This window comes from Dermacentor andersoni, chromosome 5 (assembly GCF_023375885.2).
Source record: "Dermacentor andersoni chromosome 5, qqDerAnde1_hic_scaffold, whole genome shotgun sequence".
NCBI classification, from domain to species: Eukaryota; Metazoa; Arthropoda; class Arachnida; order Ixodida; family Ixodidae; genus Dermacentor; species Dermacentor andersoni.
This window is the reverse complement of record NC_092818.1, coordinates 103,005,493-103,032,561: the sequence shown is the minus strand read 5'-3', so window position 1 is coordinate 103,032,561 and position 27,069 is coordinate 103,005,493. Positions and strand designations below refer to the sequence as shown.

The 27,069-nt window shown below is 46.3% G+C and overlaps 2 protein-coding genes across 4 annotated transcripts in view; one reads left to right on the top strand and one right to left on the bottom strand.

Moving 5' to 3' along the window:
• The window catches only part of LOC126530987 (mothers against decapentaplegic homolog 3-like), a 64,390-nt gene extending 47,321 nt beyond the window's left edge, over positions 1-17,069 (bottom strand). Inside the window, exons 1-3 of one of the 3 annotated variants that reach the window (XM_050178340.3) lie at positions 16,315-17,069; positions 10,199-10,413; positions 3,420-3,557 (exon numbers count right to left, since the gene is read on the bottom strand). In XM_050178340.3, coding sequence (XP_050034297.1) covers positions 3,420-3,557; positions 10,199-10,413; positions 16,315-16,511 — 550 coding nt within the window. In that variant the 5' untranslated portion in view covers positions 16,512-17,069. Of the gene's footprint in view, positions 1-3,419; positions 3,558-10,198; positions 10,414-15,363; positions 15,747-16,314 lie in introns of those variants that run through there. The other 2 variants (XM_050178341.3, XM_050178342.3) reach the window with 2 other exon arrangements.
• A 165-nt stretch (positions 17,070-17,234) lies between these two features.
• On the top strand, positions 17,235-24,912 carry LOC126530991 (uncharacterized). The gene is made up of 3 exons (XM_050178347.3): positions 17,235-17,964; positions 18,683-18,856; positions 24,565-24,912. Exons 1-3 carry the CDS (start codon positions 17,682-17,684, stop codon positions 24,729-24,731), a joined length of 624 nt encoding a protein of 207 aa, XP_050034304.1. The 5' UTR covers positions 17,235-17,681; the 3' UTR covers positions 24,732-24,912.
• The last annotated feature ends 2,157 nt before the right edge of the window (positions 24,913-27,069 follow it).

Genomic DNA, 27,069 nt, shown 5'->3' with positions numbered 1-27,069 from the left:
TTTTCCACCAAAAATAAGTACCCCATTCTGGCCGTTAAGCAAGGCTCAGAAGAAAAAAACACACGTCCTTGCATTACATTTTTGCAGGAAATGCTCATTTCTGCACTACAGACCACTCTGTCTAAACACAATAGTTGAATATTTGTATCATCATCATTTTTATAGGAACATTATTCCGCAGTCTCCAGAGGACGATTTGGGTGACCTTGAATGAGACTGAAAAGGGGGGGGGGGGGGGGGGTACTTTGTAAACATTTTTCAATAAAGCAAAATTCTTGCAATTTTTATGTTATGGGTAAAAACATTTATTACTTTAAAAATTAGTTGAGTAAAAATGGACAGGTTTGCTATCCACCTTTGCTGTAAACTGCAACAAGCTGGAATGTACAGAAAAGTAGGAACAGAGTCCCAAATATGAGCAAGCTTGAAAAACATAGGTTTGAGATCTTTTTAAGGAAGTTCACAAGTCCAGTAAATGCGTGAGCTACTTCCCATTTACTTCTATTTGCAGTGAAAATAAAGACACTTGCTGTACCATACTTGGATGGCCTAAAGCATTGTCACAAGTTTAAGAAAAACACACTTTGTAAAGTTGTCGTAGTTAATCGACGACCTTTGATGATTTCTCTCCCCCCCCCCATTTACTAGTAGCTTTCTTTAAAAATTCACTGACGATTACGATACTCCCCAATGCGAAATTTGAGCACAGCTGTATACATGTTCTCATTTCGCGACGTACCGTATTTACTCGAATCTAACGTGCACTTTCTTTCCCGATAGAATGGGTCCAAAAATAGCCTGCACGTTAGCATCGAGCATGACCCTAAATCTGCGTTACCATATCGCCATTGGCATTTCAAAATGGCCGCCTCGCACACACTTTGAGCCTAGCTGCCGTAGTTTTCTCCAGGTGCTGTAGTATGGGTGCTTAGGCTAATGCGCTGTCCGTCTTCCCGGTCTTTCCGTTTTCTGCCTTTGCTCTATCAGCATGAAAGTGCCAATAGCAAAGACATGCCTAGTTCATCACGATGCTGCAATTAAAAGGAAAGCGATCACATGTGCGGAGACGGACAGAAATCTGGCCACAGCACAGGCTTTCGGAGTTCCTGAAACTAGCGTGTGGGACTGGCGCAAACAGGAGAAGCTTTTTACTCCAGCGGCTGCAACGTATGGCACGGCCACGGTTGATGCCGCCGGTTGCCCTATTAATTCGAACCCGATGTAGTAGCGATTCCCGCGCTACGGGTTGGGGAGTACCACAAAGCGAATGTACGGGGCTAAATAAGGAGCTCGCCTTCAGCCCTAGCCGCACTCAAAGTGGAACCTCCAGATCTGGCTGCCCAATGTGGACCTCTTGGGGCGTCGGACGATAGTTTTAACAGTTTGGCTTCATTCAAGACCTTTGTTTGAACCGAAGCATAGGGCTAGCGTGGATTTTGATCGCTAGCGTCGGCGGTGTGCTTTCTTGAGCGAGGCGACGGTGGCTGTAGCGTGTTTACGCTTTTCAACATGCTAAGCCTTTTTGCAAATAATTTTTTTTTTATGACATTCGTCGGTACAAGGGCGACATGGTTTACATCCTGGGAGAGCAAGGCTTTGTGCCCGCGGAGCATTGGCAAGCCTGAAGCGAGTGAGTACGGAAGCCACGTGGGTGGTCCGAATTTCTTATGCAAATAGCTCCTTCTATCTCTTTGACTTTGATGAAGTCACAGCCCAGGGAGCCGGGCGGCCGCAGGCCACGTGTACCACTACAGGCTGACTGGCATTGTGGCCTGGCACCGGGCACTCCGACACTGTCTGCGACGGTGGGTGCCGTCAACTCGGATGCTGTGTGCACCGAGCGGAGTAGGACCACCTAACAGAGCTGACGTCTCCTCACGGCTGCCTGTATTGCGCCCATTTCGGGGGTTTTTTTTTTATGTCTGTTGTTAGTGTAGCGACCCTTTAGGCCTAAGGCTTTACGAAGCTGCCTGTCGCACGTGTAGAGACACAACCTGGTGGACTTTGCTTCCCTCTTTCTAGTTAGCCTCACACGAACTGAAATTACTCGTTCAACTCAAGGAAGCGAGCTTCGTTCACGTGAACTTAGCATCTGAGTAGCCGCCCAATCTTTTGCTAGCCGAGTTGAACATCGTACCACGTGGGCGATGCGCATGCAGTATTCCTCTCCCTTGCACTACTTTAGTGTTTGCCGAGTGCGTTGAGTGGAGTCACCCCTGGTTTGCACATCGTCTTCGCTGCTGCCCCAGACTACGATCGAGCGTTCCTGTTTTCAACAAATTAATGCTGTGCAGTAAGAAACAAACTTTAGTGTATTTCCAAATGTAAACTAAAAAAAGAAGGCTGTAAAATACTACAATTTACAGAACTCGTAACGTACAGGGGTGATCACGTTCGTCTAAAGCCTCGAGCAGCGTATGGCAGAGCAAATAAATTGAAATTTAGCGTAGCTGTTTGACTAGCGGCACGGTTTGAGCACTGCGGCACGCTGCACGTGCGATTACTATTCGCTTTTTTCCTCTTCGACGCGTCCATGACAACCGCGAGACCGCACCGCCAAACTGCGTCATACATTTCTATCACCGGGTGACTGCTTCAGAGGTGGGCTGTGTGGCGCCGCCTGCGTCACTGGATTGACCGAATTGTACACTGCCTTTAGAATCGTCCACGTTTACTGATCGAGAAACTCAGCCATGTCGAATTCCAGGGAAGTAGGCAAAGAAAGGTTCACTTTAATACTGTTACAACACAGCCTCGATTCTAGCCTGACCCTCCAAATCAGGAACGTCAAAAGAAGTTTTTTCAAATATAAGCCGAAAGAAAAAAGGCATTCACCTGCAAAAATAATGTGCATTTTAATACAGTTGCTGATGTTTGTCGAAAGCATGGGCAACAATCACTTGTCGGTTTCTTCAGCGACACCACTGGCTTCTTTGTCACTAATTTCTAGCCACAGTGCAATGTCCTCTCTTCTGTCTAGCGCATTCCAGATGCTGCACTTACAGAATGCTTACATTATCACTGTTTTTAATTTCACCATATGCCACCGCAATCCTGTTCACTACCTTACTAAGTGAAGTAGGCATGTCGAAGTGCACACAGGTATCTTAACTTGTCTTGAGCAACGCCTCAAACATTTGGGGGCCTCCTTCGCCTGTACGATCGGACATAGCCGCTTCTGTGTTCTAATAAAATCTGCAACATATTTTCCCACCTCATGGTATTGAGTTTCCTGTGGCGATCAGAGTCTAACGGCATCCTTGAATCAAAGCCAACCCATCTTTTACGCACTTCTTTTTAAAGTATCAACCAACATTCTAGTATACAGGCATCTTTACTTTTCTTCCCGTCTTTGCGCACAGTAGAGTTGGCAACCATAAAGAGGTGGTCAAAGCCACACTTCAGAGGCAACCCAGTACCTGTGAGAGGAAAAGCCTGGACGTCTAGGCTCGACGGAAAATCAGTGTTGTCAGGCACCGAGTTGGCATAATCATCCAAGCTGGGCAGCTCTGTAGGTAAGTCACCCGTCTGCCTCGGCACAAGGATAGGCGGCAATGCTGAAATACAAGGGGGAAAATAATGACTTTATTCAAGGAAAAGCAGTTCCTAACATGTACTTCTAACATGAGCACAGTGAACTAGTGGCGCTGTAACACTGCATCCTTTGCCTCACGATTCCTTCCAGGGGCCTTACAGCCTTCCAGGGCCTTTCAGCTTAGCAAGCAGACAAATTCCACATATACTGCACAAAGCTTTTCGATCATTTCAGTCATGTTCAGTAGGTAGCTATACGTGGAGCTAACAAAAGGCACAGAAGGACAGCTTCCCCCTCTTTTTGAAGAGTGCTACTCCATGTTATTTTTTATACTGGCAGCCAGCTGGTTGCCAACTGACATCAGGTGGCAGCATGATGGGTTATCATCTTTCGACCACAAATTACTCACGCATACAAACTCGCATGCGTGCACACCTAGCCAGATCTGTCACGAGTAACTAGGACACGGAAAGCAGCACTCGTTTGAGTCGTCTTGTGCCACTCATCCATCGCTCTTTGGTAGATTTGGCAGTGGCCTATCTGAAGAGGTTATCATAAGCAAACCACAAAATAAAGAAAGAAACATAAAAGCAAAGATGTGGCTCTATGACCACCCCCCCTGTGAACAGAGGGGAATGGGGGTGGTTTGCCCTACTGATCTTTCTGTTCATGTTAGGTTTTCAAAAATTATTTCAGGAATTTTTCCCATTTAAATACAGTACGCTCAGCTAGGTAAACATGTTTCTTGGGTCTACGAAAAAGGTGTTCCATGGCCCCTTTAAAGGAAAAACTCAGTGATGTGCCAACACCAGCTAAAAATTCAGTCAGCATCATCCACATTAACAAGCCCTGAACTATGTAAAGATATCGAAAAAATTATATACGGCCATTGAAGCGGAACCTCGGTGCCACCTGTAATAGCGGCCGCTGCTGTGTTGCTTTGCTCTTGCAATGACTTGTTTTTACGACTTCTTGCTATAACCTATCCCTACAATTACCTTGTTGCTATGGTAACCTTACGACCAGCTCAAAGTCTGGTGGGAGGAGGAGGAAAAAATATTTATTCAAGCAAAATGAAAAAAAAAAAATACAGGCGTTCTTGTGTCTTCCATCTTGTAGCCTTCATCCCAGTAGGGGGGTGGGCCTCATTCCAGGACTCCGGCAGCTTCAGCCACCACAAGGCTCACCACACCAGCCGTTGCTGGTCGCACAGGTTTGAACTGTACAGCACGGCCTCCCGCTGTTCGGGTGTGGGGTTGAAAATGGGGGGAGCGTCGGTGTGTCGGGACATGACCAGGTAGTATGGTACAGTGACGTGTACGCCTCAGAGTGGGGGCATATATAGGTATAGAGGGTGGCATATATAGTGTGATAAATAATAAGCTGAGTGGGAAAATCTGTCTGAAGCTGGTGCCAGGCGACAGCGTCGTCACAGGGGAGGGATTTGTGTAGAGGGTGGGATAGATGCGACAGGAGAGATGATAGTGCTGGAGGATGGTGGTGTACTAAGGAGGTATAGGGTCCACCTTTAAGTCATGGTCTTCATGTTGTGGGGCTCAGGTGACGTACGCTTGAGCGACAGCGTGAGCTCGCTGGTTTCCGCAAAGACCTTTGTGGCCAGGGTTCCATACAGTTAGTACCTCGAGGGGAAAAGATGGGGAAGCATCAAGAATAGAGTGGGCTGCAACGGAGATCTGTCCTTTCGAAAGGTTGCAGCAGGCAGCTTGAGAGTCCGTGATGACTGTGATGTACTGATGTGCGGGGCGGGATATGATGACCAGGGCGACGGCCACTTCCTCTGCTTCTGTGATGCTTGTGTAGGTGAAGGAGGCCGGCACCACTTCATGCAAGTTGCCGTCAACCACACTGGCCGTGTGAGTGCGGCGGTGTGCATTCGTGGCAGCGTTGGTGTACACGGTACCTGACAGTATATCTTAACGCTTCTGAAGAGCTCAGGCTGTAGCCTAGCGACGGTGAACGTGATGGTCTGGGTGCATATTTCTGGGCGACTCGAATGCAGTTTCATATTGCCAACATAAGCTGGCTACTAACTGTGTGAGTAGATGTGGTGGTGGGGTATCCTAGGCAGCTGAGTACTATGCGACCTGGTGACACGAGGGCAAGGCGTTCACGTTGGCTTGTCAGGTGGGCCTCAATGATTTCCTGAACAGTATTGGGGATGCCAATAGATTCTAACTGGAGGGTGGCAGTTCCAGGGGGGAGACCCAAGGCTTGCTTATACGCCTTTCTGAGAAGCACGCTGACCTTGTTTATCTCCACCAGTTCTTGGAGAACATTCATGTTAGTGCCTGGGTGTGCATGGAGAATCCTTTCTGTGGTGTAGTTAGTAATCTTGTTCTTGGAGGGATCTAGTAGATGGCGTAGGATGCCCCATGCCTTGGTGGTATTGACAGTTCCTTGCAATATGTTGCAGAAATGTTGCCAATTCTGCCTCATTAGCTGGATGGCGTATTTCTCCGCTGTCTCGGTAATGTTGGTGATTTTAAGTTTAAGCTGTCGATTGTCTTTTTTGAGTCTCCATTGCTTGACAAGGCCATGGCGTGCCTCCCAGAGATGGAGTAAGTGTGTGGCGACAGCAGGGTTCTCTATTGTGAGCACAAGTCTTCGGCTGCCTTTTGACTGCAGTCTGGAGGTGGTTCACTCATGATTCCAGATTGTCAATTGTGTGTTGGGAGCTGCACTGTTTCACTGCGAAGGGCATCCCTTGGTGCTTGGTGTGGCTGATTCGCTGGCAAGGAATGGTGTCAATATGGATTTTGGTGACCAGGAGGCAATGGTCACTACAGCATGTCGCTTTCATGTTTGACCATTCAGCATGCCAGATCCAATGGGTGAGCGTGAGGTCCGGGCAGGTGTACCTATTCATACTATTGCAGATTTGTGTGGGATGCTGCGAGTGTTGTTGGATGGCGTTGTGTAGGATTCGCCCTTTGGATGTGGTTTTAGTGTAACCCCATGCTAGGTGGGCAGCGTTGAAATCACCCACTATCAACGCACGGTGATGGGCAAGCTTCACTATTTGTCGAAGGAAGTATTCTACTTCCGATAGGTCTGTTTGCGGGGGGCTGTAAACATTCAGAATAAAGACACCGCTGTCCTCTTTCCAACCACGGAGAATTTCAATAAGGGAGTGGTCGCTGGCGATGCCGTCTACGGAGTGGGTAACTGTTGTTAGAGTTTTACACGTGGGATTGTAACTCTGCTGTGCAGAGTTACTGCGTGGGTGTAGTAGCCTGAAAGCTTCAGCAATGCGCCACTTTCCTGTAGAGCAATAAAGTCCAGTGGGGCGTCACTCTTAAAGGGGCCCTGAACCAACCCTCGCGCTTGGTGAAATAACATAGTTCTTGGGTAGCATACGCTGCTGTGAACATATCAGCCAAGTTTTACTGTCGTATGCGGTGCGTGGAGCTCGCAAGCGTATGCCGATGTCGCCTTTCTCTCAAATGCTCTCTTTTTAACAGAAGGCCCTGTCCTCACTCTCTTCTGGGCGCTTTATTTTGTCATTCCCTTCGACGGCTACTATTGGCCGATAGCTGACATCAAGCTGCTGTCGGCTACACAGATTAGATACTGCGGCCGCAGCAGGGTGCTGCCATGAGTCCACCGTCTAAGCATACTGCAGCTCACTGAGGACAACCGCGTTCGGCTTATGTTTAGTGAGTCGTAGGCACCAAAGGCAGAAGTCGTGGTGTCTACGTTAACATCCGAAATGAAATTTGAACTGCGCGCCACAGTGGCATTTAGAAGGCAGAGCATTGTGGGCACGCCCCACTGTACCGTATCCATCGCCCACTGTACCGTATCCATCGCAATGCAAGGCACTGAAGAAGGAACGAGAGCACAGCAGAGGCCATGTTTGACTGCCAATAACTCTGCTTCTGCTGGATGCAGTGAAGTACTTTTTGTGGAAAAGTATTTCTGAAATAACCCTTTTTACTTTAAATGTCGTACTTCCCTTCGATAAAAAGTGGTTCAAGTGGTTTAATGATGTATTGCTGGAGGGTGTTTTCTTTACGAGTGAAGGTTAAACAATTCCACTGCCAAATCACAAGGGGGGTTGGGGGGGGGGGCAGAATTTTCCTTACGGTTTTTCTTCATCTTAGTTACTAGGAGCTGCCTGATTCTACAGAAATGCTTTGCGGTGCTGGTAAGCTGTGGCTTTTCTTTTCGTAGTTTTTTTTTTTTTGCCAGACTGGATGCTTTTAATTACTTCTTTTATCATGGTGAACATGTTCTGTTGGATGGACCAAAGTTGTTGGACGTCAAAACACGTCACATTTCTCAGTATGGGCGATCTTTGTGGAAAGGGTGGCGATTTCATTGGGGGGGGGGGGGGGGGGGGGGGCTAAGCCACTGCACAACATTACCTCTATTTCATTCTTTCCGGCTTCTGGTACCATATTGGCTAGGGTGGCAGGTGGGTTGATGTTCTGTGAGATGGGTTCAGATGTTCCACAGGTTGGTTCAGGGGGTTGGATTAATGGAGGCAGAGCTGCTTTGCTGAACTAGTTTAGTGCGGAGCTGCTGCATCTGTGCACGTAGGGCAACGTTTTTGTTACGTAGTTCCTGTATTGAAATGAAATGAAAGTTTATTTTCCATCTGAAGAAACTCATTTTCTTGAGACGCGTGTGTAGGTTTGTTTTTGTGGGGTATCGGAGGTTTTAAGGAAGATGTGCATGGTGTTTTGGGTGGTTGGGAAATGCACCATGCTGCCCAGACCATCTGGGAGACCTTGGTATACGCTGGTGGGTCCTGGGCTTGAATTTGGGGTGCTGAGCCAGGCTGCAGGAGTGGTTAGGACGGGGTTCGCGATTGGGAGTGCAGCTGTGGACACTGTCCCGATGTGAGTCGTTGTGTAGCCAAGCAGGAACAGCTACGCTGCCACAAAGGTCCCGCGTGCTCGAAGGGTGTGATGACGGTGGGCCGGGTTGGAGCTGCTTGGGACAGTCCTTATAGGCTGTAGGATGCAGGCCTTCACATAGCATGCACTTTGGTGTGCACGCATGTCCCAGTAGCACATTTGCGACACCGCAGGCGGGGCAGATTTGAGCGTACGGGGTGGGGCACACATCGGTTTGGTGGCTAACTTATAGGCATATGCCACATACTTTTGTAGTGTGGCAGTAGCGGATACAGCACAATTCTCTGCTGGCGTACATGATATAGAAAGGTACTGTCCGACCGGAGAAGGTTATGAGAATGGTGGTGGCCTTGCCCAACATTCGAGCGTGGAGAATGGCTTTCGACCGCAGGCCACAAGATTGTTCAGATGTTCCTCAGAGGCACTTGCGGACAGTCAACGTACGCAGTCACAGCGAAATCTTGTTCACCAAGGTGGAGGTTCTCGAGATCCTGGATACTGGTGGCAAATTCCTCGCATAGACCTACAACAAGTTAGGCGCAAGAATCCAAGAACCAGGGCAACTAGCTTTGCAGTGCTTCGGAAGGCCCAGCCAAGGAGCGGCAGGCAAAGTTCATGGCGCTCAATGGTTTTCGGCCCACACTAACAGCACATCCGTCCTTTTCTGGTGCCTATGGAGTTGTCCTCACGTGGGCAAACAGCTTCTACAGTTAGCAGTGGCAACAAGGTGGTGCTTATTTGACAGCCTTATATGACAACTTCTTTCTTGCAACCTGGCACCAAACAATGTACTTATGTGATATAGTTGGTATCCTCTTCACGTTCACAGTAGTACATTTAATTGTTTACAAAATGAACATGTGCACTCTCTTCAAGAAAGGAAAGAAAGAAAAGACTGATTTCACAGTGTTGCAAGTCAGGCTACAAGATAGAAACATGACAGAGCACAAAACACAGTCCACAAGAGAAATTTCAAAACAGAACAGTAACAGAAATGAAAATCGGGTGCACGAAAAAATGATGAAGTCCAGGTTAATAAAGTAACAGGCAAAATTCTCAACTAAGTTATATGAAAGGTGCATGTGTCAAGTACAAGTGTAAGTCAATATGAGTTTGAATTTTACTAACATAATTGACATGCAAAGAGCAGAGTAAAAGGGTTTTGTCAGCCTTTGTCTCGAATCTTCGCATGCACTGCTTTTCACTAAGTTAGCTGTGATGGTACAGGCAGGCTGGATTGAAATGCTAACAGTATGAAAAAAATGTAACACCTCTTGCGCCTAATTACTTGAAATTGGAGTGCAATAGCTTGGCCTAACCAGCCACCAAACATGCACTCAGCATCTCTACAAATCACACCGCTTTCACAACACAGACAAATGAGTAAAAGTGGGGTGTGCTGCCTAGTCTGTTTTCTTTCGTGTTCAGATTTCCATCTGGCTTGCCTCTACACAGAGAATGCAACCAAAGATTCTGACAACAAAATGTTGCCATGTTTTACTATGTCAACTTTCATTTCCCGATTTGGTTGATTGATTCTTTTTATTGGTTAGGTTAGGTTGGGTTAGGTTAGTGGTCTGTTTTGAAATTTCATTTCCCGATTTGGTTGATTGTTTTTTATTGACACACAAACGTCAAACTACAAAGCCTTGTATCTGTGCTACTCTTGAACTTATTTCACGCATGAACTCACTGTTCATTAAACGATGCACATGTCAGCCACTGACTTACGCATCTACTCTCAAGTGCCATCAGAGGAGGGTCAGAAAGGGTCACCCACCGGGCGTCTCTACTCGCTGGTAGTGGTATGGGTTGACGCAGACTTCGTCCTTCTTGAGGTGGAAGGCATACTGGCAGTGGTCTGTGGCGCGCAGCTCGTGGTGGCTCTGCAGGTCGGGCCAGCGCCACAGGCGGCAATAGATGACGTGCGGCAGCCCCTTGCGATGAGACACCTGCAGCCGGCCGTCCAGCGACCTGCCCACGGCCACCCCCCCACTGATCACCCTTAGGACATCAGTGGCGCACAACAAGGACAGCAGCAACGACAGTGCACAGACAGGGCACATGGCAAGAAACCTTCAGGAGGAAGCACCTGCTCACCTCTCCCAATTACTGCGTCTGCCAGGGCCACAGTAGGCCACCTGTCATCAATACTACTGGTGCCACCAGCCTTTCAGACCGCAGTGGAATGAAGGGCTCTCCCAGTGACCTCGTCTTTTCTACCTTTCCATCCTCCAGGGCTGAGTGTCCATAATTAGTTCGGGTATCCGATCTGCCCCATCAGCTCTTATTTGCCTCCAGTTACAACTCCATCCTTCGCCAGTTACACAAATTTTTCCAATTTCATCACTGCCAACTTATCCACCCTGAACTACACTGCACTTCCCTCGGCACACCCTGTAACTATCCTTTGCATTACATGGGCCATCCAAGTCCACTTATTTGTTTTAATGTAAACTAGCTCCCAGCATTTGTACTTCAATCCCTACTGCTGTTTGTTAATGTTTCCCTGTACAGGTTCCAAATTGAACCAATCATCACTATAGACCCTATTACCAGCCAGTCACTTTATGAAAAAAATGCAAGTTTGACAGGCAAATAAGAATGGGATGCTGGCAGCAGCATGAAGGAATGGCACAGTATACAGGAACGTAATGCCCACTCAGGGTATGGTGCCACTAGGGGACTGAATAAGTTAAAACTGCCCCCCCCCCCCCCAAGCCACTACTGCTACCACATAACCAAGTGCCCACTCGCATTTCACAGTCACCTGATGACACATAAGCCTTCCCCAACCCCATGCCTTTGCTCCAAGCACTCCTTTATCCAATGTTACAAGAATGCCCACTAACACTGAAATTGAAGTTTCTCCTCCAAAAGGTTTCTCACCCTGTGCATAACAACCTCACAAGGCAACACACACAACACATGTCACATTGCAATTGAAAAATTTAGCATCATTTGTCCTTTAAAAAAGACTAAACCTGTGCGTGCTCTCACAAAGCCTTCAGACACTGCACCTCCTTTACATTCACAGGTAACAATACTATAACAAACAAAAAGTTGTAAAATGCCAGTCAGTATTTTGCAACTTTTTTTTTCATAGCTGTGCACGACAAAAAGGGGGTAGCATCCAGCCATAGAGGAGCATGCTGGCAAAACATGCAAAACAACAATAGCTAACAGTCTTGGGACTGAAAGAACTTCTGAGCCCATGACAAAGCATTTCCAAGGACAAAGGCAATGTCAAGTTTTGACAGCTTAAAAAAAATCAAGGTATGGTCTACTACAATAAGCAAACTTATTTTATTAACCCATGTAAAGAATGCCTGAAACAACTGTTGCCAACTGCCATAAAACCCCTATGGAAATGGATTGGCTTGACTTCTGCACTGCATTAACTTTTTGGTCACCTAGATACCTAAATAAAATCTGTTCAGACTAGGCAAAAACCGAAAATCCAATTTTTAAGCACTCCATAAAATTACTTCTCAAAGTTTTGGTTTTGGTATTCACACATTTCAAAGACAGCCACAAACTCTGTACACTACACTTTAGATGTACAATACAAGACTATTTGAGAATTTTAATATGTGAAGAAACATCAAAAGTGAAGTCCCAGGGCAAGCTGCATGTGTACTAAAATTTTGTCTAAATGTGGTACAATGCGTGAGGCTACATAGCACAATTGGACAACTGGAACCACAGACTGTGCTTCTTGCACAAAAATTGGAGCAGGGTTCACTTCGGTACCTTTTCAACAGTGATTGCATGGTTTCTCTTGGTTTTCCCTAAGAGATTCTGCCCACAGATACAACGCATAAATGTAACTGAGAATTGTGACAGAACCAAACGCTCGGCAAGTTCGTAATGATAAATTTTGTCCTCAGTCTTTCGTGCTCCCCGCAGTTCCACAAAGAACTAAGAAACTTGAGTTAATTTTATAATAGGTACTCTACAAACATTATGGGCCTCCCTAGCTTTGGCTAATGAGCATGACTAAAGACTGCAAGCTGTCCCTGCAACAGCTTATTAAAGATTGAAGTGATGTCAAAGACGAAAAAAATTGTGAATGTGGCATTGCAGACCTTTCAGTTTTTGCTCATGAAAACACCCTGTGAAGGAATGAATCGTGCCTAGTGGGTACCTTTAGTGGATGTTTACTTTTGCCTGTTTTACTTGCTGGTGCATTACTTCACTTGCTTACCCAAAACATTCTGCACAGCCGAGTCAAAGAATTTATTCATGAAGAGCTTCTTAGTACTGGTTGAGTAGTAAGAAACCTCAGTCATGTTTGCAGTGATGTTCACAACACTATTTGCAAGCCGAGAACTTAGAAAAATATGCTTTCACTGGCCTTATTAAGTCGCTGTGCAGTCATTGCAACTTCACACATATACGTAAAGCATGCAAACAAACATAAAGCATGAGCACTGAACAGTTTTCTCATAAGCACAAACAGAAAGCTGTACCAATTTAAAACTGCAAGTCGCCGTACATGATTCACAGAAGTTACATTACGGAGCTTAACATTCCAAGGCAGCCCGCAAGCAATGATGGATGCTGCAGTGGCAGAATCTGAATATTAAAGCACAACCAAAAGACAGCAGATAAGCACTTTTACTTTCCACCCTCATCAAAATGTGTCTGCGGCGTCTGCAAATCGAACCCATGACATTCTGCTGCGAGTGCCCGCTCACATGTTCTTACTCCATGCCTCACACTTTTTGTGCAGTCCTTTGGCAACACACAACATGTTGCCCAGTCATTCATTCTGAACACTATGACAATCACCTATCTAAGACTACATTTATTAAATATTGTTGCACACAGAATATGCCGCCTGACAAAACTAGAATGACAGATCTAGAATTACTAGGAGGTAACTGTTTCCCTAGACAAAATACATAAAGAAACAAGTCACAATAAAAATTAATACATATGTGTTCTAACAGAGTGCTGCGTTCATTGACCAAAAAAGTTTAGACAATGTGAATACTGTTCCAACTGTTCAGCTAGTGAAAGCAGCTGCTAAGCAATGTACAATGTTTGACTTTGGCCAGTTTCCAGCTCTTGTTCTTAAATTCAATTCTGAGAGCTTGCCAGGAATTCAAAATAAATTAAAATGAGAACATTGCATGCAAGTACAAATAGGTTCAAGCGATCTTATGCTCCTGCAAAGTAATGCACAAGCAAAAGGAGGTAAATTTTTTAGTTTACTTCTTGCAAAGAACAAAAAAAGTGTTTTTCACTTTTGCATAGGTTTACATCGGGGTTTTTAAGTGCTGCTGACTGAAGCCTCAGAAGAAAGCTAACTGAGCAGAACGATCCCCGCTGCTCATGGGCATTTCCGACCCTCTTTTCCACGATGACATCCTCTCTTGTTTGCGCACTAGCGGTTCAAGACATGCGCGATAACGATAGAAGGGCACGTCAGACACAGACCTGGCATTGTGTAGACCTCGCTCACTGTGCAAAATGCCGCACGGCAGTGCCGACAAGAGGCAACAAAAAGACAAGCGGCTACTGCGTGTGTCGGTTGCATGTGGCGGCTATTATCGCGCTGCGTCTACTTTGCCTCAAAATACGCGCGCTGTTGCTACGTGTGACAGACGAGGCACGATGCCAAAGCGCATGTCAGTAGAACTCGGCGCAATCATGTCTATTTTGTGCTCCCCGCCTTTCTATCGGAAAGGAGCACCACAATGCACCGTGCACACAAGCATGCTTTTGACCCACGGTGCTATGACCTCGCCGACTTCAGTCGCCAGCGGTAGGGCTCAGCCCCACCGCACGTTACCGGCCATCGCGCCACTTTTCTAGCGCTTTATTACATTCCGTTTGTTAATGTTGCCTTCTCGAGCATGAAAGCGACTGTACGACTCGCATGCCGAACAAATACGCAGTGAGGGTACATCGCCGTAGCGACAAGCGTAAAGAAAAAAGAAATAAAACCTAGAGCTCGCTACAAACAGAAATAGTGCGCGAAAAGAATAAGAAGAGAAGGCAAAAGACGAAAACGACCATCTCTTCACGCGTGGGAAAGCCCGCTCAAGACCCGACGTCCACGGGAGACGTTCGGCAGACAGCGGGGGAGGGAGCAATGCACCCTTTCTTTCTCGGCAGCCGAGCGATCGCGTTAGGCCTAACGTCGATGCCGCTTCAGACGCCTAGACATTCGAAAACGGCGAAACAACGACCGTAGCTGTCACCAAATCGGCGGTAAGAACCTGCACATGCTCGCCCGACTTTCGGGCTAAGCCACGGCACCCGATCATCAGGAGAAACGGGCTGTCGCCACCGGCATGAACCACACGGTTGCAGGCGAGGCACCTCCGAACGAGAGTTCGCCGCGCGGGTAGCGAGACCGCCGGAGCGGCTCAGCACCGTTCGGCCCGCCCCAACACCACATGCAAGGGCACACAGGCACGGGTGTACCGCTGATCGTTGCGAGACGGGAGTTGAGCATGCGGGCGAATGACAAGGAGACTAGTGAGGCTCACCGCCCCTACCTCTAACACTCGAGGAGTCACTTGTTGATTTCGATTTGCACGAAAATTTAGTCCCACGGGACACCGCCGGCGTAAAATCCGTAGTACGAGGAAAACGGCTGCTTCCCGGTTAGCTTTGCACCAAGTTCAAAACACGACACACCATCCGGCCAGCTTGCGACACTTTTTTCAACCCTTCGACGACGACCGGGTCTGAGTGGACCGCGAGCGAACATGCAAGCGCAGCTCGTCTGCACGCTGTGCTGAGCGAAAACCCGGTGGGAGAGAGCAAAGGCTTACCGCAAAGGCCTACCAACGCCAGCGACCGACCAGCGCGCCGCTTCGGCCGAAAAATTCGGCAGCCCACCAATCGTGTCAGCCGCAACAACAAAGGCGAAAATGTCGCGCGAAGCCTTGGTCACCAGACGCGACACTCGAATATGCACTCACGCACCGAACTCGGCAACGACGACGAATCTTTCCGAGCCCGTTTTCACGGCGACGACACCCGGGCAAACTGTCCGGCGCACGCTCAAGAAAGCATTCGCGAGTTAGGCTTGACTGCAACACAAAGCAGCCCGCAGGCGGCATGTGCTGCTCTCTCGCCCTCGGCCCAAAAGCAGAGACGAGGAGGAGAGGTTCGCGATGCGTTCATAGCAGCAATCACGGTGGCGGCGGAAACTGCCGAACCGACCCGACCAAATTCCTCGATTAACGACGGGCCAGAATGAGGTCGAACGAAGGCACGCGACGATTATCCAGCAATTACGGTCTGGTGGAAAGGAAGTAAATAATGACTGAAAATGGAACAGGCGCCCTACGACGTCGCGAAGTTTGTAAACGCAGTGTCTTAACAGTGCGCGCCCAGTAAGTCGTTACGCACCAACAGTGGTGAAAACATGTTTCGGTTGTCGAGATCGACTATCTGTGTAGCGCGGGTAGATAAGGCCAGTCCCCTAGATCTCTTCTGTTAAGAGATGGCGGAACGCAATAGCTGGCAGCGCCACAAGACTAGGGCGTCCTAGCGGCATGTCCCTTGTGCGGTTCCCTCCGCACCGCAAGCGAAGCGATCGCGCTTCGGACCACAGCTTTTATCAAACCCTCCACTGATAAGAGGGAGGCGACTCGAGAAAGGCAGCGGTCTTTCATCTTTACTCTGGGTGCTGCGTTCTCGCATTACGAAGCCTTCCGTACACCGTGCCAAAAGATCACTTTCCGCTTAATACGCGTGTTTTTGTTGTTTTCGTCCTCATTTAAGGACAAAACTGCAGGTGCCAGCAATTCGTCGTGTCACCAACACAAAGGTGCATCGTGAAGTAACTGAAAAACTGCTGCCAAAAACAATTAGAGTACAAGAACGCACTACATGACAGATAATAACAACACAGTCCACTGTAATACCAACCTGGGTATCGTGATGCATGCAGTGTGAGCATCTTGAGTCGAAATCGCCTTCTCAAGTTCGTCCATTCCTCCAGATTTCTTCAGCTTCTTCACCAAACTTTTGACGGCTTTCTCGCTCCATTTGTCTTCTCCTTCACCTTTCTTCCAGCCTAACAACCGCTTAACAACCGGGGGTGTGAAGGGTAAAATCGATATCATTTTGAAGGGCTTCGAGACTGCACAGCTATTTCTTCAACGGAGACGCATAACTTAAAAGGTAGACACCGTTGCAATAGTTCAAACGCTTGCACAGGGCATGCGGCAGCGGCTTCGACGGGCAGTTTAGGCGGCTCCGATCACAGTGAACTGCCGAGCATAGCCACACTGTAGATCACAGAATACCTCTTCTGCGCAGCGCATGTGAAGCGCGAGCTTACAGTGAGCTGTTTCGCATGTCCCGGAGAGTTCGCTGCATTCTACAGCCCTCGGAGGATTTCAGGTTGTGTTGACGTTGCAGACACGGCAACTTCAGCTGCCCGAGGCGACAAAATCGCTCTAATGCGAACGCGCGACCAATTCACCCACCACAAACGAAGATGCAATGAAAACACATACGCAGACACCACTTGATAGACCGACGCTTGCCTCGCCTAATGATAACAGAGTAGAATAGAAAGATGTCGCCACCTTACAGAACATTTATAAGAAGATAATTTCACAAACCAAACTTATCAAGTGTATTATATATATATTTTTTTTATTTTCAACAAGTATATGCACAACTGGCTATTTTAGTCAATATGAATTATAGATGAAGGATGTGAGGGTGTGGCGGCGTAGCCTGGCGTAGCATTTTAACATGATTTGAATTGAACCAGCTGCTCAGCTGAGCATGGCTGCGGCCAGCTGTTTGCTAAGTGGGTTGGTTGAGCCTGACTGATGTAAAGAACAGAGTCAGTGCCGAGGTCGGACTCGTGGCCGTGCAAAGGAAGGTCGTTTCAAGTGTTCGCAAACTCGTGCTTTTGTTTTTGATGCCATGACATGAGGCGTGCGCGTGACTTCAAATAACAAAACAACAGTGACAGGTCGAAGCCCACGCGAAATACTAATTAATCCTTGTTTTATTCCGAGTCGGCAATTTAACTTGTCCTACGAACTGCTTTTTGTTTTGTACTACTTCAAATTCCACATCAAGGCTAGCACAGCTCACGGCAGACGGTACTTTTGGGAGGCGTGTAGCTGTGGAGATAGCGCGCGCAGCCGATAACTTCAGCGTGCGTTGCTTGTCTCAACGAGTCTAACTTTTCCTTTATATTACGATAAGCAGTACGGTTGCATCATGAATGTTTCATTGCGGTGTCAACCGCGTCTTCGACGCATTACGGCGAAATGTATCCATCGGAGGAAGCGGTTCCTGCGGCACCTGTGATCCAAGCGGGTGACTTCATTCCCCTGCAGCCCCTTTCGGAGAAAGGGACAACTACTAGCCTGTCGATAAGCTCGGCGTTCGAAGGGAATGTGACCGTAAACATGCCTCCGCCCAAGCCAGGTGTTTTCTTCTTTGGCTTACTGATTTTGTCCGCTGCGTGGACTCTTGCTGGTGTCGCGATTTTTGGCATGTGTTTCTTTTTCTACAAGCACTACCATGCGGCGATATGGGCCTTGGCATCGGGTGAGTGACCCCGGAGTATGGGGCCGTTTATGATTGCACTATATCTTTATTTTGTTCATTCGTGTTTCTTGCTTGTCTCGCTAGATTGTCTAAAGAAAGTTCCCGTACTTCTTTCATGTTTATGATGTGTTGCCGAGTAGTCATGTTGCGAGTTTCGGGATTATGGAGATGTTGCAGTTTTGATGCCGCCTTCTAAACATGCATGTCAATTAAACGTCTTCCGGAGTATTCACAGTCCGCCTCATATGTCAGTAAATGTCTCTAAGCAATACGTGCGCGCTAATCGCATTGAATACAGAAACATTTTGACGTTTCACCGCATTTGTCCCGCCCCTTATTCCGTTGCCTCCTCTATATTTAAAAAAAATAAATGGAGGAGGCTATGGTTATCCGCTTGCGTCATCGCTTGTGTTATCTTGTTCCTGCCGAACGTTATAGTGAATTAACACAATCGGTTACACATGTGCACAACAGGGCGGTCTGCCCATAACTGCGTAGAAAATATTTCTGCTGTTCATATTCGTGCCTGATGAGTCTGTCAAACTGCCTGTCATAGTTTTTAATAAATGTGGGTGGTGGGGGGCGTGAACTGTGTGTGCTTACCATGTGACCATGCAACAGTGTCATATCAAAGCTCCTAGCTAAATACCGAAATACCACAATTAATTTCAGGCAACATTCACTTGTGTAACTTTATTGTGGCCACGTTGTGCTTCAGCAATCTTTGCAGGAGGTGTCCTTCACCTTCAGATTCTGCACCTCGCAAAGAGGCTTGACATGTGGCACGATGTGCACACGCTCGGAGGACTGAAAGTTCTTGGTGTCATTGTGTCTGCTGGCAGCCTGGTTTCATCCACAGCATACTGGGCCTTTGTCATCACTAGGCATGAAGGTAAAAATGCATACTGTTCATCGAATTTCAAGCTGAAAACTTGCCATACCTGTGGAAGGAGAAATGCACACTCAAAATTTATTAGTCTGAACTTTGTTTCTTCACAGAACACTGCACTGCAGCAACCTTGATAGCACTTACCATGTTGACAGCATCGCACCAGCACACAGAAGCTATTGGAAGCAGGGGCTTTGGGCTGAGGTCTCTCGTACATACTTAACGGCATGTTCGACTCGTAGCCTTCGAGCACTTTGGTGGTGCACTTTACATTCGGCTGATTGAACACATTTGCCAGGTTCGTTGAGGGCACCACGCTCCAGCTCGAAGCACTTGAAGGTGCTCTCTTTTCATTCTGAGAGCACATTAGAGGTCCCACAGAATGGCCACGGGGCTCCTCCGGTTGCTCTGGGAACTGCTGAACGTTTCACTCAGCCAGGCGTTCTCTGACTACCATTTCGAGAGGGCTTCGCATCACAGTAAACCAGAGTGAAGTAGGAACCAGTTGAATTCATTGTCAAGTAGAAGACACAGTACAAACCAAAGTCTAATCTTACAAGTGACTTGCCGTGCCAAGAAGGAGATCCAACAGATCGCCCAATAAGTCCTGTCAAGAAGTACTACCTGTATGATCTGGCATATGAATTGTACCAAAAACCAAGGTCAGAGAGGACGTGCCACTGGGATTTGTTTGGAATCTGTAGGATTCAGTTTTTGGCACAAATTGTAATGCCAGGTCATACCATGTGCCTTCAGCTTTAGCTTGTAAACAAGAGCACTATGATATCGCTAATGTATGGGTGCAGGAGCAGGACAAACCGTTTGCCATTGTATCAACCGAGAGAGAGAGAGATACAACTTTTGTAGTGAGCCCTTAGTGACGGTTGGTGTGCGCTGGCACCAGATGGGGTGGAACCTTCTTCTCAGGTCCCATATGTGTCCAGCAGTTCCTGGCCCCTAGCCGCCAGCGCGAGCTGGGTCGGTAGGTCGGGGCTGGACAACAAGGTCTCCCATCGCTCGGGGGGGTTGGGGCTGGGGAGGGTGGGGGGTAGGGATGGTGGGGGGTTCTTGAGCTTAGTGCACTCTGCAAGGATGTGTGCTAGAGTGCCTTTTGACCGTCTGCAAAAAGGGCATGAAGTGTCCTGCTCTGTTGGAAACATCTTGTGCAAGAGCACGGGATGCGCTAGCGACCCCGCTTGCGTGCGTCGCACGATTGTTTGCTGCATTCGGCTGAGTTGCGGATGCGGACGGGGAAGCCTACATCTGCCGCTTCTGTACATTTGCATGATTTCTTTGTAGCTTGTCACAGGGTGCGGTAGCTCTGGCTCGTCCTCGGCCCACATTGACAGTTCTCGGGCATAGTGGTCGGCGAGTGCGTTGCCTTCCACTTGCGAGTGAGCCGGGACCCACACGAACTCAACGGCCCGTCCCGGTGATTTGCATTTGGTGAGAATCGCTAGTGCCGCGGGAGAGATGTTCCCCTTGCGGTAGCTTGCGTAGGCGGTCTGGGAGTCTGACCACGGTCCTCACTCCCGGTTGTGCGAGTGCGAGGGCCACGGCCACTTCTTCTGCTTCGGCTGTATTCGTTGTCCGTATCGACGCGCCGAGGTCGCCTCGCTTGATGACTGCAGGGGTCTGCAGCATAGGAACATTTTCTTACTGCAATAAAGAAGGCTGGCAGTTAAATTTATGTGTTAAGGTTACAAACAAAGTGTAAAAAAAAAAGGGGGGGAGCAGTGCAATGCATGACACATAGCATAACTATCGGCAGTTTATTTTAGTTGGAAAAAACAACATAAGCGGCAACATTACATGGGCAGTGACGCATTAGTGGAGCTGTTGTCGTGTTGCATCAAACCAACTGACCCGTTGTCAAACTTTCCTTAACCGCCTCAGACCAAGGTTCCACGAGCACTAGTTGATGGGCTAGTTGATTTGACATACTAAGGCAGCAGACCAAGAAAAACATGGACACAATCGTAAAACTGACACCATGAGCACTTACTAATGACAGAGATTTATTGCTTATGAACAGACATATATAAGTGCAAAATATTGGTGTGGTGAGCAAGGAAAAAGAAACGGCATCGTAAACACAATATTCATGACATCAGTTTGACACTTCTTGTGTCCGTATCTTTTTTTGTGCTGCTGCCTTAGTAGGCAGTGTCCATATGCTCGTGGACATTGGCTTTCCTCCATTTTAATATTAAAGCAGAGAAAATGTTAAAAAAATTTAAATATTATAAAAAATTTTTAAAAGTTCAGTGCAATATTAAGCTAGGTGACAGCATATATCAAGTGTTCAAACATTTTGCTCCCAATGCTTTTCAAGAGAATGTATACTATGTGTGAGACGTACCACTGTATTATCAGGGACAATGAAAAATGTGTGCTGCATTTCGAATGCCACATCATGATGCAGCCATCCAGGATGAAAGGCAGCAGTAACGAACCACCATGTGATTTTATACCTTTGTTTTTGTGTTTAGGCAAACAAAAGGTGTTTTTATTCCAGTAAACTGGAGAAATGGACTCTTTCTCCACATACATAGAGGCACTGCTGTTTGCATGTGCACTTGTGCAATCTCCTCATCAATTATTTTTTCACATTCTTAAGAGGCCAATTGTGAGGAAGAACCGATCATAAAGTTATGTCACAAGGATTCCATTAGGTCTGAGGAGGATAAGCGTGGGATGACAAACAAATCTTATTCGCATGACGTAACTTGTTGGTGACGCATCAGTAATAATAAACTACATGTGTGATGCTATCATGTCGAGGACATTTATGTAGTTTAAGGTGGAGAGATGTCCTGTTTGCTTCCTTTCCCGGCACCCTCCCCAACTGTCATTGCTATTATTGATTAGTAACAGGCAGAAAGATTCAAACTGGACCATTCAGTGCTTTGTAGCCTTTCATTTCCCAGAAATTTAGCAAAATCTTGGTTAAAGGGTTTCTCACCAGGCCTTATTGGAAGTTGTGGTTATGTACTAGGTGTTGTAAAGGGAAAAGTAGCATTTTACAAAGTAGCGTTCTACTACAAAAATTTCTAAAAAGCATTTAGTAGTTGCTGAGATAAAGCAAAGCAATGTTGTGAAGCAGTCGTTCAAGGAGGCAAGCTACCTTTCTAACACAGAGGCTCTTTTGCCTCGACCAGGGCCCACCTCCCCCTTTCATCACCGAGCTGTTCATCTTTTCCCCTCCTTTCCTACTGAGCAACGCATTTCCAAAAGTGGGTTTGCTTGTGTGCTCTGGATATTGCAGGAATGCCTGTGTTGTTGCCATCGCTTCTGCAGGCTAGTGGTGTGCTGCAGGCGGCGTGCAACATGAAAGCACCGTGCCTGTCACGTCAGCTCGCTTGTGCCCAGAGTGGCTCCTTCAAGGAGAAGAGCATGCAGGCCTTTTGGTCGAATCTTCAGCTGATTTTTCAGAGCACATTGTCACCACTTGATCTATGCACCGCAAGTGTCTGTTTACAATGGCCAAACCTGGTAACGGGCTCTTTAAATAGGTGAATAAAGGGGCATGACAAGTGCTACCCTCAGTGTATGGAGATCCAATTTGGCCAAGCATTCCTTTTCAAAACTGTGTCATTGACCTCATTCCGTTCACCTTTATGTTGCATTCCAGCTCAGCCTTTAAGCTCCACAGTTCTTGGCAACAAGACACCAAATCTTTAAATGCTCACATGCACTAAGATTAATTAATATAGCATTTTTCACAGTTTGAGAAGGTTTGTGAACCAGCTGTGAAAATTTATTTCGACGCTTGAGTGTTTGGTGCCTGCCAAAGCCACAACTCCCCATGTCCAGCACAGCAAAGCGTTAACATACCACGAATTCAGGAGCATGAGCAGTCCTGCATTTGAGCATGTTCACAGACTGCCTAAATCTGAGCACATCAAGCATGCGCAACAATTTTCACAGGCATGCAGCTTATCTTGTCTTTATGTCACATTTCTTATGAGGCTGGCTTTGTCATCAAAGCTGCAGGGGCCTGAGTAGGTCCCTGGTTCAATGCTTTATGGTGCACCTGTTCGATTCTGAGTAGCCATGCTATGCGTGGTTTGGTGCAGAAAAGCGGTGCACATTTCATTCAACACATCACAGCTTGGTTTGGGTAGTTCTGCGAGAAAACGGCTTTTGAAAACCTGCTTAGCTGTTGTGTTCGTTTGTCTGCCTCTGCTGCCAGGTGATGTCAATGTGGCCGCAGTCATGTTGACTGTTCTAAGGTTCGGTGATTCTTTCTCTCTCTCCAAACCTGCCATAACTATCTAAGGCATTTTTTAATTAGTAAATAGAATGTTAACTGCTTTTTAAAGCACCGCTGACAGTTACAGTAAAAGGCACCCTGCCGTGCTATGTGCACCATTTTCCAAGTATTACTGTGAACAAAGCTGAAAACTTGTGTAGCTTTGCTAACCCTTAGTGTCAGCATGCTGCCTGCGTGAGCAGAGTTTTCTGACTCAATGACATATTGTAATCTATAGTGGCACAGTTACATTTTATAATAGATGCTGTTATATCATGCTTTAATAAAGCAAAGATAATCAGCTGCTTGCATAATGAAAACTTGCCTGTCATGACTTTGCAATGGGCAACTAGAGCAAGCAAGTCAAGGTATTGGTGCTTTGTGCATGGTCTCAGGCTATTTTTTATCTAGCAAAAAATGAGCAGTTTCTTCTTCTGAAACATTGTCACGCAATATTTTTTGCAAGTGGTTAATAAATCTGCTAAGTCATTAGACAGTACTGTCATGACGTGACACTCCTATGATGCACTTGGGAGCCCATAACTTCACTTGGAAGGCTGTCATTTCCATCTTGTTATAAGGGATTAAGCACAGTGGCTATAAGTTGCAGCTGTGGTAGTGTACTAATTCGTTACATGAAGTGTATTTTGCTTCATCTTTATCACATGTCTGCAGGACAGGGCCTGTATTCACAACTTTTCTTGCATAAGTTCTGTCCATGATTGGCTGTTGCCACGGCAATCGTCTCGTTGTCACACTGGTCACTAGCATCTTCATTGGCAGGCACGAGACTCCTGACAAATAAATGATGTTACAAAAGAGAAGCTTTGTGAACGCAAGCTGAAATCTCCAGCTTATGATTGACAACTTCAAGAAGACTCCCGATCACTCTTACACAAAATCAATACAATTCAACCCACATTGCAGCAGCCCTTCTATATGTCAAGGACAAGCTGCAGTGCACTTATCATCGCTCATAAAAGAACAATGGAAACAGATGTGCTGTATGATGACTAACAAGGTTATCGGAACCTTTTCAGATCAATGCCCTTATGTGTGTGCTAATTTCATTCAATTAGGTGTGTGAATCGAAACACACCATATGTATCTAAGGTTTCTTGTTACATCCACTTCCATCATGCAGGAATACAATATCATTATGAACATTGTAGCAGTGCTCTTTCTGCTTGTCTGCTAAAGCTACATCACAATCTTTTGTCTTTACACTCGGATGAATCTAACGCACGCGTACCCACAAATAATTAAATATTGAATTTCAGCCTCTTCCCATGCTTGCTGCTGGCAGATCCCACCACAGTGGTTATAGCAATCCACTGACAAGGGCCGCCTTTAATTATGTTGACACTGCCTGTCATATCCTCTGTGATGCTCCGAGACGTTACTCTGTTGATTGATCAATCTGTGAATCAAAATAAGTGTCATGTTGTCTTTGCAGTGTTTTCCATGGCTAGTGGTGCACTGTACCCTGCAGCTATTCTGAGCACCATCACTCTACTCTGGGGCCTTCTCCTCTACGGCAGTGCCAGGCATTGCCAGAAGCGTGTTGCCGAAGCTCACCCGAGTCTTCTCGGCTACGGTGGTTTCAGCACCCCTGACGCATAAGTGCTGCTTGGACCATGAACTCCGTTTAATTTTTTTGTACTTTTGTACATATATATGAATTGTTAGTGCTGTGCAAGTATTCTGTCTTGTAAATAGCAAACTTCTTGATCTTTTATTACTTTTTTTAGTTGTTACTGTATTGTATTGATTCCATAAATTAAAAGCTTTTTGTAATTTTTCCTATCAGTACTTTTTCACTGGTTGTTTCAATAATTTGTTGTAGGTGGGTATCTGGCATGGTGCATTTGTTAAAACCAAGTTAGTTATTTGGCTTCGGGTTATGATGGCACAGGTCCAATTCCTGTGTGCGAAACAGCATTTCAATTGAGATGAGATGAAAAAAAAAGTTCACAGACTGTTACAGTACTCCCTAATGCGAAATTTGAGCGCAGCTCTATACGAGTTTTCATTTTGCGATATAGTGAAGTAAAGAATTTGAGACATGTAGCAGAGTCGGCGATTGTCGAAAATGTGATCATGGGTCAAGCGCATAGGCTTTTATATATGGCTTGTCGAAGATTCCAGTGTAATCGCTGGCACCACTTGGCTTCCAGAAAGAACTATACAATTTGTATTGTGCATACAATCAGATTACAAAACCATGACAATCGACACAAGCGCAAACGTAACCAAACCAAACAAGTGTGAGCGAGAGATGACGCGTGTAGACGATATTACAAAACTAGAAGTCCGGCTGAGACCATATATGAGTACGCATCGAGCGGCCAGGCGGGTCCGCATGAAACCAGTTTTCTGCATGCTTGTCACTGAAGGGGTCACTCTCATTGGTGTTCGACCTTCGCAGCTCGCGTCTTTCATCTGTCGCTTTGCATTCGCTCTTCCATCTTTCACTGTTGTGCTCGTTCACTCAGTTACGTTGCCGATGTTTGCCGCAGGAACGGGCCATTAAGAGCTGCCCTCTAAAAAGCATAATGTCACCTTGCCATTGTTAACACTGTCATGTTTACAACACCAATCACATTGACATTTTAGGTTTCTTTTTGTGCCACATAACACAACCAACAGCTCGTGAAGTCTCAAGCAAAAACTGTGTTCGTGTCGAAATGGTTGGCAGAGAGCACGAAAGAATCAATCTTGTATGCAGTTCACCCACATCTTGAGTACCATCACGATGCGTTGAGACCCTCTTACATTGTTTCAGCCTTGGAAATGCTTGTACAAACCACATGCTTTGGTCACAATGACAAGGATGTATACCCCCTATTCCTTGACATATCCCAAACACATTACACATAGGCAGCGCATTGAACATGAACTCCATTAGCTTAATTCACACAACTTTTTTACTTGACAAAGCGTTGGGCCCGTGCCCGTCAGAAGTGCTGCAGCGCAAAGCAATGAAATCACTTCAGTGTTTCTTTGAAGACACTGGCATTTGTGATGAATATTGACTCGATTGCGCAGTGCATGTGTCTCATTCTTCCATCTGAAATTTGTGTACCGAGACATTTGCACACATTTTTACAATGAGAACTTTCCAATAGAGACTTTTATTCTGTGCTGTCATGTTCTGTTTCATTTAGGTATTGGCTAATGCAAGGATGTATCTTTTCTTTTTTTTTATTGTGCATTAATAACCAAGCGAAAAGGCAAAGCCATTGCCAGCAAACTGCAACAACTCATCTGTTTATTTCATTCTCAATAAAAAAAAGACAGTACAAGGAAAATGACAGTACAGTTCGTTCTCATCAGTGGTCTGGCTTTGTGGTAATAAAAAAATTTAGAGGTCGATGCAGTATACCAACTAGCCCAGCAATAAGCTCTTCTAAGACACAGATCATATCATGCCTTCGGACCAGCAAGGAGACCTTCTGCCAATGTAATTGGAAATAATGGGATTATAATTAAAACTATGACATCAACTAGGCTTTGTGCCTGGCTGTACCTCCATTCCCTTTTTTTTTAAATATAACATGAGATGAGCAAGATGCACTGAGATCCTTCGCATTTGTTTTTTCTGATGAAATTTGAGCCACATGTAAATTTGTAAACTTAATAGCCAAGAACAACTTAGTATACCCCCTTTGTAATTGTACAGGAAGAGGTATACAGTGAATTATCAGCTTAATGCAGTGACTCGCTCTGGCTGGTAGACAGGTCTTCATGCCAACTACTATGCTGTTCACTAATAATCTTTGCTTTGAGACCTTTTGCACTCTAACTCACACCATTCTTTGTCTAGGCCTTTTTTGACACTAATGCCTTTTCGCATTCGACATCGCTCTGATCACTCACGAATGCCAAGAGCGCAAAAAGGCATCGCTACAAGATAGTGGCCTAGAAACTTTCATCAGTGCACCATGACAGAGGGAACTCT

Bases quoted from the DNA above. Each gene is read 5' to 3' on its own strand.
- LOC126530991 (XM_050178347.3), top strand. From the start codon at position 17,682: ATGTATCCATCGGAGGAAGCGGTTCCTGCGGCACCTGTGATCCAAGCG. The intron at 17,965-18,682 runs GTGAGTGACCCC...GTTGTGCTTCAG, and splicing joins GATATGGGCCTTGGCATCGG to CAATCTTTGCAGGAGGTGTC. The intron at 18,857-24,564 runs GTAAAAATGCAT...TTGTCTTTGCAG, and splicing joins TGTCATCACTAGGCATGAAG to TGTTTTCCATGGCTAGTGGT.